At 43.6% G+C, this 12,795-nt stretch overlaps 1 protein-coding gene across 2 annotated transcripts in view; it reads right to left on the bottom strand.

Annotated features, from left to right (window-relative positions):
• Positions 1-1,699: 1,699 nt before the first annotated feature.
• The window catches only part of scaper (S-phase cyclin A-associated protein in the ER), a 117,355-nt gene continuing 106,259 nt past the window's right edge, over positions 1,700-12,795 (bottom strand). For both annotated transcript variants that reach the window (XM_080736316.1, XM_080736317.1), the window contains 3 exons: positions 4,444-4,635; positions 2,864-2,912; positions 1,700-2,534 (listed from right to left, as the gene is read on the bottom strand). In XM_080736316.1, coding sequence (XP_080592442.1) covers positions 2,431-2,534; positions 2,864-2,912; positions 4,444-4,635 — 345 coding nt within the window. In that variant the 3' untranslated portion in view covers positions 1,700-2,430. The remainder of the gene's footprint in view (positions 2,535-2,863; positions 2,913-4,443; positions 4,636-12,795) is intronic.

The following is a 12,795-nucleotide window of genomic DNA, read 5'->3' as shown; positions in this document are numbered from 1 at the left end:
TATTTTCATTTGGGTTGGAATCCCGGATAGCTATAGCCGCTGGACATGGGAGCAGTACAGGTCAAGCCAGGACTGACACACTACACCCCAACAATTTGTTTTGTCCAGGATCAACTTTTATAAGAGAATGAGACCGCATTCAATCACTCTCGAAATATTTTGTGATCGTCTCACAAAATATATCTCTTCTGTTATAATAGACCCAATATACATTAAATGAATCATTAAAACAGTGTAAGTGTAATAATCACACAAAACCTTAAAGTATAGTGTGTGTCTAGCAACGAAATCTGGAGATTTGATTTAACTTTGAATACATGAACAGTGAACACTACACTCCACATAGCCTGTGCATTTTCGTGCGTAAAATGCACTTTCGCGCATCTATTTTCGTGCGTAAAATGCAAAGTTTAACCGAGATGAAGAGTTTTACATCAATGTTAAAGCCATGTCTGTTCTCAGTTCACTCATAGTCAACAAGCCCTTCAGTTTGTTTGGCAATGAAATATTTGCCAATTAAGCTAATCTAATTAATGATCATGATAAAAGTGAAAACTAGCCCTTTTGAGAATTCATTAGCCAATAATCATCGGGTTAGGAACATTTAGCCGCTGTGATTCATTGATTGATTCTGTAAAACCTTATAAAAGTTGAACATTTCCTGTATAGTAGGCCTCCCTTAAATTTGCCCTCATTGAGATTATAATAGATTCCTTTTCTAGAATCATGCGTTTTGCCAGGCTTCAGGTAATAAGTTGTAGGCATAATTAACAATGATCATATAGGTTTTGTTGACATAATTATGAGGAAAGAATGAAAAGAGTAGCATACTCAGGGTTGTCGCACCAAATTCTGGGCCTTGGGTACAAGGATTCACTGCGGCCCCCATGAATGTTCTTCATGGGGGAGGGGGTTTAACCCATTTAGACTGGGAACACATTATTTTGTGCTTTAACTATTGAAAAGTGCCGCGCTGTGAGCTTGTATATCTGCTATTTTTGAAAAATCTTGAAAATTTGTGCAAGTCTTTGAATATTTCAAATCCTTCTAAGGTTTTTTGAAAAACCTATGTTTCTATGTCAGTGGTGCTCCAATCTGGCAAGCCACAGTCAAAGAAAGGGGACGCCCACTCGGTCTGTCCCACTTCCTTTTCAGAAGCGTAAGCTATCATGACTGTCTCGAGAGAATGGTGGTGCTCAAACATTTTCATGTGATGGACAGCCAAAATGATATGCATTTGGCCACGGACCCTCATCTCAAAATATTTAGTTACAGGGACCCGCCAGAATCAAAAGTTGAGTTACAAAAGTTCGCTTAAAAAATACATATATTCAAAGATTTGCACACATTTTCACGACTTTTCAAAAATAGCAGATCTACAAGCTCGCAGCGCGGCACTCGGTGCCGCGCTGTGAGCTTGTTTATCTGCTATTTTTCAATAGCTAAAGTATAAAATAATTAGGGCCCCCCGTGTGACGCCCCTGGCTATACTATTCAACAAGGCTTTCTTCTCTTGAACCGTGAAAGCCCCATTATAGGCTACTTATAGTCATACATCACAACCTGTGAACTTGTACAGGGACAATATACATTTTCACATTAGACAAGGCCAAAAGGGACACCAGCTTGAAAGTGGTTCACAAGAAACAGTTAAAAGTATCAACTCTAGCGATAAAAAGAGACACAGAGAACAATAATGTATCATGTGAATTATTTAATGTGATAGAAAGGAAATTATTCAATAAATTATATTAATTTGTAATAGCTTCCCAACAGAAAAAAAAGAACATGATAATATACACAAGTGGAAAAAAAATAGCAATTTAACAGCAACAGCGACTTAATAAATAACAAAATAGCAGAAGATAACAAAATATTAGCAATATAGCCTTATAACACTATGTAAACTCACAAGTAGATACACCATTTTCAGGCCATTCACATTCTAATAAAAAGAAGAAACTATATTTAACTGGAAACGAATGGCAGTAATTGTAAATGGTTTATTTTTTTATTAACTGTGACAAGAAGATATTTCTGTCCACAACAACAAATAAAACAGAAACCTATTGCTAGTTTGGGGCACTGAACTGTCTCAGAACTGCAGATACAACATACAAACAATGTAACCATTCTGTGCAAATTGCCCAATGATGACTAGATTAACATGAGAAGAACCACACATAAATCAAAATAAGGCTTGTGAATTCTAAGGTTTAACACATTTTGGCAAGGCTCGAAGACTAGCCCTACACGGCTAAATCCAAATAATCCAAAACTCAGAGTTACTGTGTACATTCGTAAACCAACCGAGTAGACCTCAAGTAAAAAAAAATTAAAAAAGGAAAAATCAGAGCAGGGCCCAATGTGGCCATCTCTATTGTAGTGTTTATATTGTGCATATCCATTGTTGAGGATAGTGTGCGACTCTTACTCCTCCTGTTTCTTCAGGAAAAACTGCAGGGCAGAGTCCCACTGATCTCTCGGAAAGCGGTTCGACAACTCGCAGTAATCCAGCAGCTGAGAAGCTTTGTCTGTACAGGAGAGGAGACAAACACAGGATAATGTAGCGCCCAAAAACTGAAATAGAGTCCGGGAGAAATTCTTTCAAAAAAGGGCCTAAATCTAGACTACTACAAACTTTAGAATTTAACCAGAATTAATTAATTTGTGTACAAATGTACTTACCGTGCTTGACATTCTTCAATTCTTGTCTCATAATGTTCAAGCACATTAATGGGCTACATTATGCTCAAGTTCGGCTGCAAACCTCCCAGAGGAAATGCTCGGCATGATCAAAAATAAACATTTTTGTTTTTTTAATAATGCCTCAGTTTTCTCAACCCATTGCAACATAACTTACCATATTGCTTCGTTTTACTGTGTGGTTCTTTCTCACTTGAGGCACAGTCCTAGAGGAGTTTAAAAAAGGGGATGTCAGTGCCTTTTACAGCAGAACACTTCACTCGTAGTAGCTGTATAAGCATTGTCTAATTTCCCATATTTAAAATCCCAAGTAAAAAGCCCTACAGCTAATAGCCACAGATATCAGTACTTTACTAAACCACTTTACTTAACCACTAAAATATCTCATTGTGACCTACAAATTAAACAATTTTCAAAGAGTGGCACAAAGTCATCATTCTTTGTCAAATTTGTTTTACTCTACTGATTTCTCTAAGGTTAACTCAACAATAGGGGCATCAAGGCTGGAAACCATGCATCATTTGGTTGTTTGAAAGAAAAGACACTAACTTTGTCTGCCTTTGAATGAAAGTTAATCTGGGCCCAAACAGTGGTGTTAGTGGAATAGTTGAGGCGTGTGTTGTCAGAGGAGGATGAAACAGACAGGCTGTTTACCATAAGTTGAACCAGTGGCAGGTAAATCCACCACGGAGGAAGTGATCAATCTTTGTAAAGGTTAGGCTGCCATAGACCCAGCAGAGCCGATATCGGCTATTGACCATATTCAGCCGTCATTTACTTTGTATTCGGTTAGGTGGGAAATGCAGTGTGTATAATATGGTCGCAAAAGGCTTGTAGCTTTGTGATGTGCTGAAGTATGGATGTGTGCATAATTTGAGTTGTTCAGTCATAGTTTTTTTTTTTCATATTTTATCAACACGATTACCACAAGTAGTGTTAGTTCACCTATTTATGACATAAAGCTGTGTGAAATACTTGCCATTAAAATAGTGGTTACAAATGTGTTAATTCATTACCAGAGTCCCGTGGTCAGAGTTCTGGTCAGTTTTAGATGAATATAAAGTAGTTCCGGTGATTTGGCAGGGGCTCATGGCCCAATCATTAAAAATAGATGAATCCACAAAACTAGCGTCATTTGTATTGTTGACCTATTTCTACCAAATAGACCAACTTTCGTTCAACTTTGACCCCTCTGTCACATGGTATTATTTTTGTGTCCAGTATCACTACGCCGCTGCAACGTATTTCCCCAAAACAAGGTGCTTTGCAGTCAGCTGATCAGAACGAAACCTCGCTCTATATGGTAGAAATAGGTCAACAATACAAAGGACGCTAGTTTTGTGGATTCATCTATTTTCAATGATTGGGCCACGCCAAATGACCCCCACCCCATTGGAACTACTTAATATTCATTAGAAACTGACCAGAACTCTGACCACGGGACTCTGGTAATCAATTAATACATTTTTAACCACTGTTTTAATGGCAAGTATTTCACACAGCTTTATGTCAAAAATAGGTGAACTAACACTTTAAGTGTGTGTGCGTGTGTGTTCCTGATATACATTCTGGGATAGATTTTGGACATCAAACCAGTTAAAGTTGACAGCAGTTCCATAAGGTAAGAGGTTAAGGTTACAGCAAGGAGATGCAAAATCAATGTAAGTCAATGCTATGGCCCCAAAAGTAAAAGAACCCAACATCATGCGTGTGTGTAAGCATGTTTCCCAGGTTCACCTGAATGAACGTGGCCAGCAGTACGCAGCTCATCTCCTGCTGCAGGATGACCTTGTTCTGGGGGTTGTTATAGCAGGCCGAGATGAGGGAGGGAAAGAGCACTTTGATGAGGCGCGGGTGGCTGAAGTACTGGAAGGGCAGCTGACACAGTTTCTGCAGCACGCTGGGCTGGCGGCCAGACTGCACTATCACCTGGAACACACACGGAGCAGAGTCAGTCAGTCAGTCAGTCAGTCACACAGCCAGCCAGCCAGCCAGTGGCACTGCTGCTCGTAAATCATTGCTGTGCGCTCCTCCCACATGTAAATCTGCCACTAAAACAACACACAAACAGCCATTAGGAGGAGAACTGGAGGGCATAGCCTCCACCACACAATTACAGGCCATAAAACACAATGATGGGATGTTTTTGTTCGTCCTTTGTATTGGTATCGGGCGGTAATTGCTGGAGCTGTTGTGAAACAGCGGGGAAATGAGAAATACACGTCAGAGTACCTTTGGTGACATTATCAATAGATAAAGCTTCAACAGCTGAGTTGAAGCTTCTCGAACGTGCGTTCAACTGAGTGAATGAAATGGATACAGCGAGACAGCCTATACTTCTGTCCTGAGGGAGTGCAGAGCAGGTTGAGAGGGCATTCACAGTGCAAGACGGGTGCAAATGCGTGGGGGGGGGGGGGGGGGGGGGGGTTGCAGGGCGATGGAGAAACCTACACAGTTGCACGGCCACCCCCACACTTTAAGAAATGAGCAATACCATTAACGGAGCTCATGACATCCTGCTCTCGTCCATCACAGGCCGTCAATCAAACACCATCACATCCGGGCCACCGATATTAAAAAACCAAATCGCTCACAGCCTCGTTTGATTAAAGAGAGGGGGGTGGGTCCAAAGGAAGGGGCCTTGGCCTAATGCTCTGGGCATCTCCCCTGAGCCTGGGAAGACCATCAGAACCTTCTCTGGGAGACCTGGGGGGGGTGGCGGGGTCATCATAGTAAATCCTGGCTAGAAAAAAACACCCCACTGCTTTACAGGTACAGACACCGGGAGTGGAGCTCAAGCCCAATGGAAACCAGAAGGCCGAGGTGAGGTCCCCTGGACACGGCGACATAAATTTGCAGGATTTACAAGATTCCGAAAATACACTTCATAATGCCCCTCCAATGCGTTCTCCCTTTGATAATGCACTCTAGAGGTTTAAGGGCACGATAAACAGCGATAATTCACCGCTTTTATCAGTTCAAGGTGAAGTGTCTCGGAGTCGCAGTTCTACAGCAGCGTTCAAAGGGCCACTTAACCGTGCCATTTCCTATTATTATTTGTTTAAAGAAGCCACAGTGGTCATGTTTAAATACTCTATGCAAAATATCTGGGGAAAACTACAGTTCCTTGACAATATGAGAAGCTGATTTGGGTTTTCGGTCTGTGTGTATGTATGTACTATACGTAAGGGGCACGCGCACACGCACACGCACACACACACACACACACACACACACACACACACTATAATTGGCTATGCTGGGAGGGCCAGCAGACCACAGACATTGACTCAAGACATAACCATAAACGAACCCAAAACAAATCAGGGATCTCCATATATGGTCATAAAAGGGACACAAGTAGCCCCCGACACTATGACTTGTAGGTGAGTATATTATATACTGTACAGTATATATTTTTTGATTTATTATGGAATATAAGCCCCTATGTTAAATATGATTTCTATCTATCTATAAATGCGAGAAGTCTCTGCGTGTGTGTTTGTAATCCGCGTATCTCGAGAACCGTTCGTCCCACCGGCTTCAGATTCGGCACGCGCGCTCCCCGCCGCGGCACGGAGTGCAGTGCCGGGCCTCGACCCGACCCGACGCGCGGTTTTCCCTAACCGGCGCGAAACGTTCGGAATCTCCTTATGCGGGGCTGATTGTTGACATCAGGCTGTTCCGGAGGAAATCAGCGCAAAATCGGTCATTGTGACATCACTGCAGTGCCGGGCGCAAGCGCTGACTCATTGTGACATCACTGCAGTGCCGGGCGTTGCCTCGACCCGACAGATATCTCTGTATATGGGCATAAGACTGAGAACTCCATATATGGGCATATGGGCAGATACAGAGATCTCCATACAGTATATGGGCATATATAGACAGATATCTCTGTATATAGGCATAAAAGGGACACAGACTAATACAGAGATCTCCATATATGGGCATATGGGCAGATACAGGGGCCTAGACCCGACAGATATCTCTGTATACTGAGATCTCCATATATGGGCATCTTGCCTCGACCCGACATATCTCCGTATATGGGCATACGACTGAGAACTCCATATATGGGCATATGGGCAGATACAGAGATCTCCATACAGTATATGGGCATATATAGACAGATATCTCCGTATATCTATCTATAAATGCGATAAGTCTCTGCGTGTGTGTCTGTAATCCACGTATCTCGAGAACCGTTCGTCCCACCGGCTTCAGATTCGGCACGCGCGTTCCCCGCCGCGGCACGGAGTGCAGTGCCGGGCCTCGACCCGACCCGACGCACGGTTTTCCCGAACCGGTGCGAAACGTTTGGAATCTCCTTATGCGGGCTGATTGTTGACATCAGGCTTTTCCGGAGGAAATCAGCGCAAGCGCTGACTCATTGTGACATCACTTCATAAAAGGCTCTGACATCACGTACGCCACATGAGTCAACAAAAAATGGACGCATAGTGCAGTGCTCGGCCTCGACCCGACCCACGATTTTCTGGAACCAGCACGAAAGGTTCGGATTCTGATGTCTGACATCAGCATTTTCCGGAACTGGCACTGTGTCTGCATAGATCTCCATATATGGGCATAAAATGGATGCAGACAGACAGATACATATATCTCCATATATGGACATAAATGGACACAGGCAAACAGATGGTCAAAGATCTCCATATATGGGCATAAAGTGGACGCAGACAGACAGATACAGATATCTCCAAATATGGGCATAAATGGACACAGGCAAACAGATGGTCAAAACGGGTCCTATGACAACAGGTATAATGGGGTTTGCATTAAAGGGGGAAACGGCACTGTGTCTGCAAAACAGTCGGAGGCACAGACAGATACTCCATATATGGGCATAAATGGACACAGGCAAACAGATGGTCAAAACGGGTCCTATGACAACAGGTATAATGGGGTTTGCATTAAAGGGGGAACCAGCACATGTGTCTGCAACACAGTCGGAGGCACAGACAGATACAGAGATCTCCATAATGGGGATAAAAGGGACACAGACAGACAGATACAGAGATCTCCATATATGGGCATAAAATGGACGCAGATAGACAGATAACTCCATATATGTGCATAAAATGGACCCAGAACTATATCTGCAGTGATCTCCATATATGGACATAAAATGGACGCTGACAGACAGACAGATACAGATATCTCCATATATGGGCATAAATGGACACAGATGGTCAAAACGGGTCCTATGACAACAGGACGCTGGGCCGCCCGAAGGGCGGCCCAGCTTCTAGTATAACAAAAGAGTCAAAATCTGTTATGCTGATTCACACATTTCTTTTCACAATGGAATGTGTAACTGTACAAATTCATCCACTGTAGGAACAAAAAATAAATAAAATAGACGGCTCTGGATGTTTTCAAAGTAGAGCTGCTTAATTTCAGTGCACACGATTTCAGCATTTTCATAATACTTTCACTGTGTCCACAATCAATTTTATCTTTCCTGTTGCAACATGGCCCAAAGACAAACTGCCTGCGGCCGGTCATAAATTTGGGCCTTTGAATTCATGAGATAGCTAAAACCACGATTCAGCGCAAAGCTCAAAATAATGATTTGTTCTCGTGGGTCCTTCTGCTGCTGAATATTATAATCCAGAGCATTTATGTCGTAGGTATCATAATTTAACACCATGCTAAGTGTTGGGCGCTGAGGCTCCAAGGAGAGTCAACTCACAAATCAACTCCGCAATCTCATAATCCTCCACCATGCATGAGTTCCATCTTCAGCTGCCTAAACAAATTGTCCACCCTCAAGTGCCTGATGCAGAGAGACATAAAGCAAAGGCTGATGGCAGTGAGGGAAACCAAGTCTACTGCCAACTTTCCAGGCTTCTCCCAGGTGAAGAGCAAAACCAGCGCACGAAAAGCGCCTTCTTCAACAAGAGGATTAGGTCGGTCGCAGCCTTGTTTCTCCCTGTTCAACTCAAGTATCTATTCAAGCCACTGACATCATAAAAGGAGCAACGAGCGTCTGAACCATTGCATGGGGCCCCGGTATAACACAGACCCCGTAAAAACTCAAGTGCCTGACTGCTCTGCTCTTTCTTAACTTCAGAGATCTGGCATTTTCAAACAGGGCTACGCTTTTATGGGCCTTCCATTACATAACTACCTCACTGTCCACAGTGACAACAAAGAGTGTGTAAAGTTAACGTTCTGAAACGCAAACAAATTCCCCGGGCAAACACCAATGGTGAAGTGGAAAGTTGAACCAGATTTAGGATTGGAGCCCAAAACTGAAAACAGACCTTATTAAAGTGCACGTAATAAAGCGCAAATGAAATAATTAGGCCATGCATTTGCAGGCAATGATACTTTGAAACGAGATGGCATTATATCTCTGTTTAACTGCAAGGTGAACTCATTAAGGTCTACCTAATCATCACTGGTATTAGAGGCCAATACAAGAGTGGGATAATATTCTAGGAAGCAAAGCAGAATCTGTGTCCGTCTAGACAGCTGTGACGATGTGATGGCCCAAGACTGGGGCCACACGTCTGATTCTTTACTTTAACATAAACCAGATCCATCACAGTGGAACTACCTTTATTGATCCGACAGACACAGCAGACCAGAAAACATGACAGACCACAGACAGCAAAGAGATACTCTTAACTACTAGCTTACCAGCTTTAACAATGGCTTATTGAGATGTGGGCTGAGTGCTCTGTGAATTGGTTCGGGACAATTACATGGTGGCGACGTAGACATTGACATAGAAACCCCAACTTGACTTTTAAGGCAATTGCCAGTTGTCTTACAAACCCCCATAAAAACCTGGTGTTTACACAATAAAGTCTAATAACTCTTTATTTATCTCTCTGAGCATGACACTGTCATGCCGTTCCAGATCCTCCCGCTGATAGTTCTGCTCTGAAACTCTGCCGACTGTGGTATTATGGACAAATGGAACCTCCTCACTGAAAGGTTTACGGGGATGAAAATGTCCTCGGCATCACTTAAGTCGGTTGGACCGGCGTTCACCCTTGAAGGAGGGTGTAAATCATCAACCGAGCTAACAATCAGACTCCTCTGCTGCCAATCAGCGGAGCATGTGTCTGTGTCTCTCCCCCTGTGTTTACACTGCTGGGTGATGCACAGTGTGCATTCCCCAGCGCTGGCTCCCAGTGGTCTGCACGAGCCACGCTTTCCCCCCGGAGGCAGCGAGGGCTTGGTTGTCTTGGCAGTAATGGACTGTTGAAGGGAGCGTTTCAACATCAGGTTAGCGGGGATTACAAGGCCCAGAGTCGGGCTCGGGCCTGCAGGGCAGAGGAAACGCCCTCGCAGAGAATGGGAAGGAGAGGAATGACCCCCACAGATAAAGCTGAGCCCTGGAGATGTGTGTGGGATGTTCATTCGAGTCGATGATTCATAGTTTTGGAAGATGGTTGCCTCTGCCTGCGATGTTGATATGACGAAAGCAACCAATAGAAATATGGCCGAGCAAAGGGGGGAATTCAGCAGTCAATCTGAGCAGTCAATCTAGGGAAATGCAATTATCCCATTAAAAATCTTCCATACTCCGTACCTGAAATAAGATCTACATGAATACCTCTGTGTGTGTGAGTGTGTGTGTGTGTGTGTGTGTGTGTGTGTGTGTGTGTGTGTGTGTGTGTGTGTGTGTGTGTGTTGCATGAGCGGCTGGCGGTGCTCGCGTGTGTGTGGCCACTTTCCATGCATTGAAAAAGCTAAAGTTTTCTTAAGGCCTCCATACTCCAGTCAATCCGCTGATTGCCGTCTAGAAAAGCACGCCGGAGTCAGGTGGGTTAACGTATCAACAGTTTACAATTACATTTTCCTCAGCTCAAAGAATGTGCACATCATCACCACGGATGATTCATAAATGAATCCGTGTACACTGGGGTAGAGATAGACAAGGGAGATTACCGGTACCCATCACTTCAGGGGAAACAGGAAGTACAGTGACAGCAGTCGGTTACAAGAAAACGTTTCGTTTGGCCGGCCGTCTCTACAGGCCTGTACCCGACAGACGATGAAACATATGGCGGCTAGCCGGCTACACGGCTCCGTGGCTCCTGCGAGAGCAGAGCTACACTTGTGCAGCACACAAGGCTACATATGTCACTCTCCCAATGGCTTTTTGTATGACAAAGTGAATTATTCATGCACCCCGGAGCGGAGGGAATACATCACTACATATAGCGTCCCCCCCTCAAAACTTCTGCTTTTTATGAGCGGCCTTACTTCCAAAGCACACGTATAAACAAAGGATGGTGTGCCGACAGTGAATCAGCAGAGTCTCCGTGACCGCATGGGCCTCGGGCTTGGCCCGCTTTTGTGTCCTGCCAATGCTTACATTAGCCTGAGAAAAGCTCAAGCTGCTCTAAATATTCCCCTCGGCTCCATCCGTCTCAGTGCGGAACTACATGGACACATTCCAGGAGCTGGACCACTGGCAACCATCAGCTCTGTGTCTGTGGGGAACGTGGTTCTTCTCGTCATGCTCGATTACGCAATTAGATTTCGAATATATTTTTTTCTTTATGACGCCTAATTTTTCGTTAATTGACAGATAATAATGATTATATATATATATATATATATATATATATATATATACACACACACACACACACACACACACACACACACACAGTCACACACACACACACAGTCACACACACACACACACACACACACACACACACACACACACACACACACACACACACACACACACCTACATGTGTGTGTGTGTGTGTGTGTGTGTGTGTGTGTGTGTGTGTGTGTGTGTGTGTGTGTGTATACTGTATAGAGATCCATCAAAAAAGAAAATCTAATATTGTGTGAAAGTTTATTTTCTTCTGTAATATTATTCATTTGTCTTCATTTTTTATTTTTATGGCATACAGCTCATGAATATCAAAAATCCATATCTCAAAATATTACAATATTACACGAGACCACTCAGAACAAGGATTTATGTGCCATGGCATCTGCATGCTTTTTACTAAAATATTATTTTTATTATATATTGCACGACACACACACGCACACACACACACACACACACACACACACACACACACACACACACACACACACACACACACACACACACACACACACACACACACACACACACACACACACACACACACACACACACACACACACACACACACACACACACACACACAATACCTTTAATATCATTTCCCATAGGTTCCGTCCAAGATGGGAATGAAAGATTTCGGCATTAGGGCATTTCAAATTAGCAAATGGCACTCAGCCTGAATAAGGCCAAACACAGTTTCAGAATGGCACCCCTGTTAACTCCGTAGCGAGAGTACAAAACCCAATCATCTGTCACCTCCTTAATTCAATCATCAGCCTTCATTCAATTATCCAATAAAATATGCAAATCAGATCTAAAATGGCCAACAAATGCTAATTCTGTACATCAGAGTAATTAAATTGGATAGGAGCGGTGAGGAGAGCTCAATGGCCATAAAGTGGAGGCAGATCCTTTAATTAGAGCTAAAATATGTGGCAAATTAGAATCGGTAATCAGCCAATAAATTGTTGCGATGGGGGTTGACTGCAGCTGCGAGGATCTAAGTGACGCGGCAGTGGTTTGGAGACTCTGGCTGCCGTCTCTGACGGCCAGGCTCGACTTAGCTAAAGCCCAGCCAACTGCAGCACGGCTAATCAGGGGCCCTGTAGACAGACCATGCATGACAGCCAATTACACAGCAGCCAAGGCTGCCTCATCGCATCCTGCTCACTTCCACCGAGTCCCCTACCGTAGTCAGAACACTGTGGTGTACATACACACGCCCCCAGAGTCCATAGAGCTACTACCCGCTTCACCGGGAGGGAACAATGGGTGGTACAACTCCTGAGGGACAATAGACGGCACACCAAATGTAGAGAGGTGCCAAGGCATGAATCATTGATCACAAGGCCTTTTGATACCATTATGGCCAACATAAAAACTACACACACCTTCTGACAAATAATACATGAGCAACAAGTGTACGAGGATATTAAAAACACAAGCGTAGAGTTCAAATGATTAATTGA

This window comes from Nannobrachium achirus, assembly GCF_963921795.1.
Source record: "Nannobrachium achirus genome assembly, chromosome: 11".
Classification (NCBI taxonomy): Eukaryota; Metazoa; Chordata; class Actinopteri; order Myctophiformes; family Myctophidae; genus Nannobrachium; species Nannobrachium achirus.
Note: the sequence above shows the minus strand (reverse complement) of the source record. Positions and strands in the feature narration are given on the sequence as shown.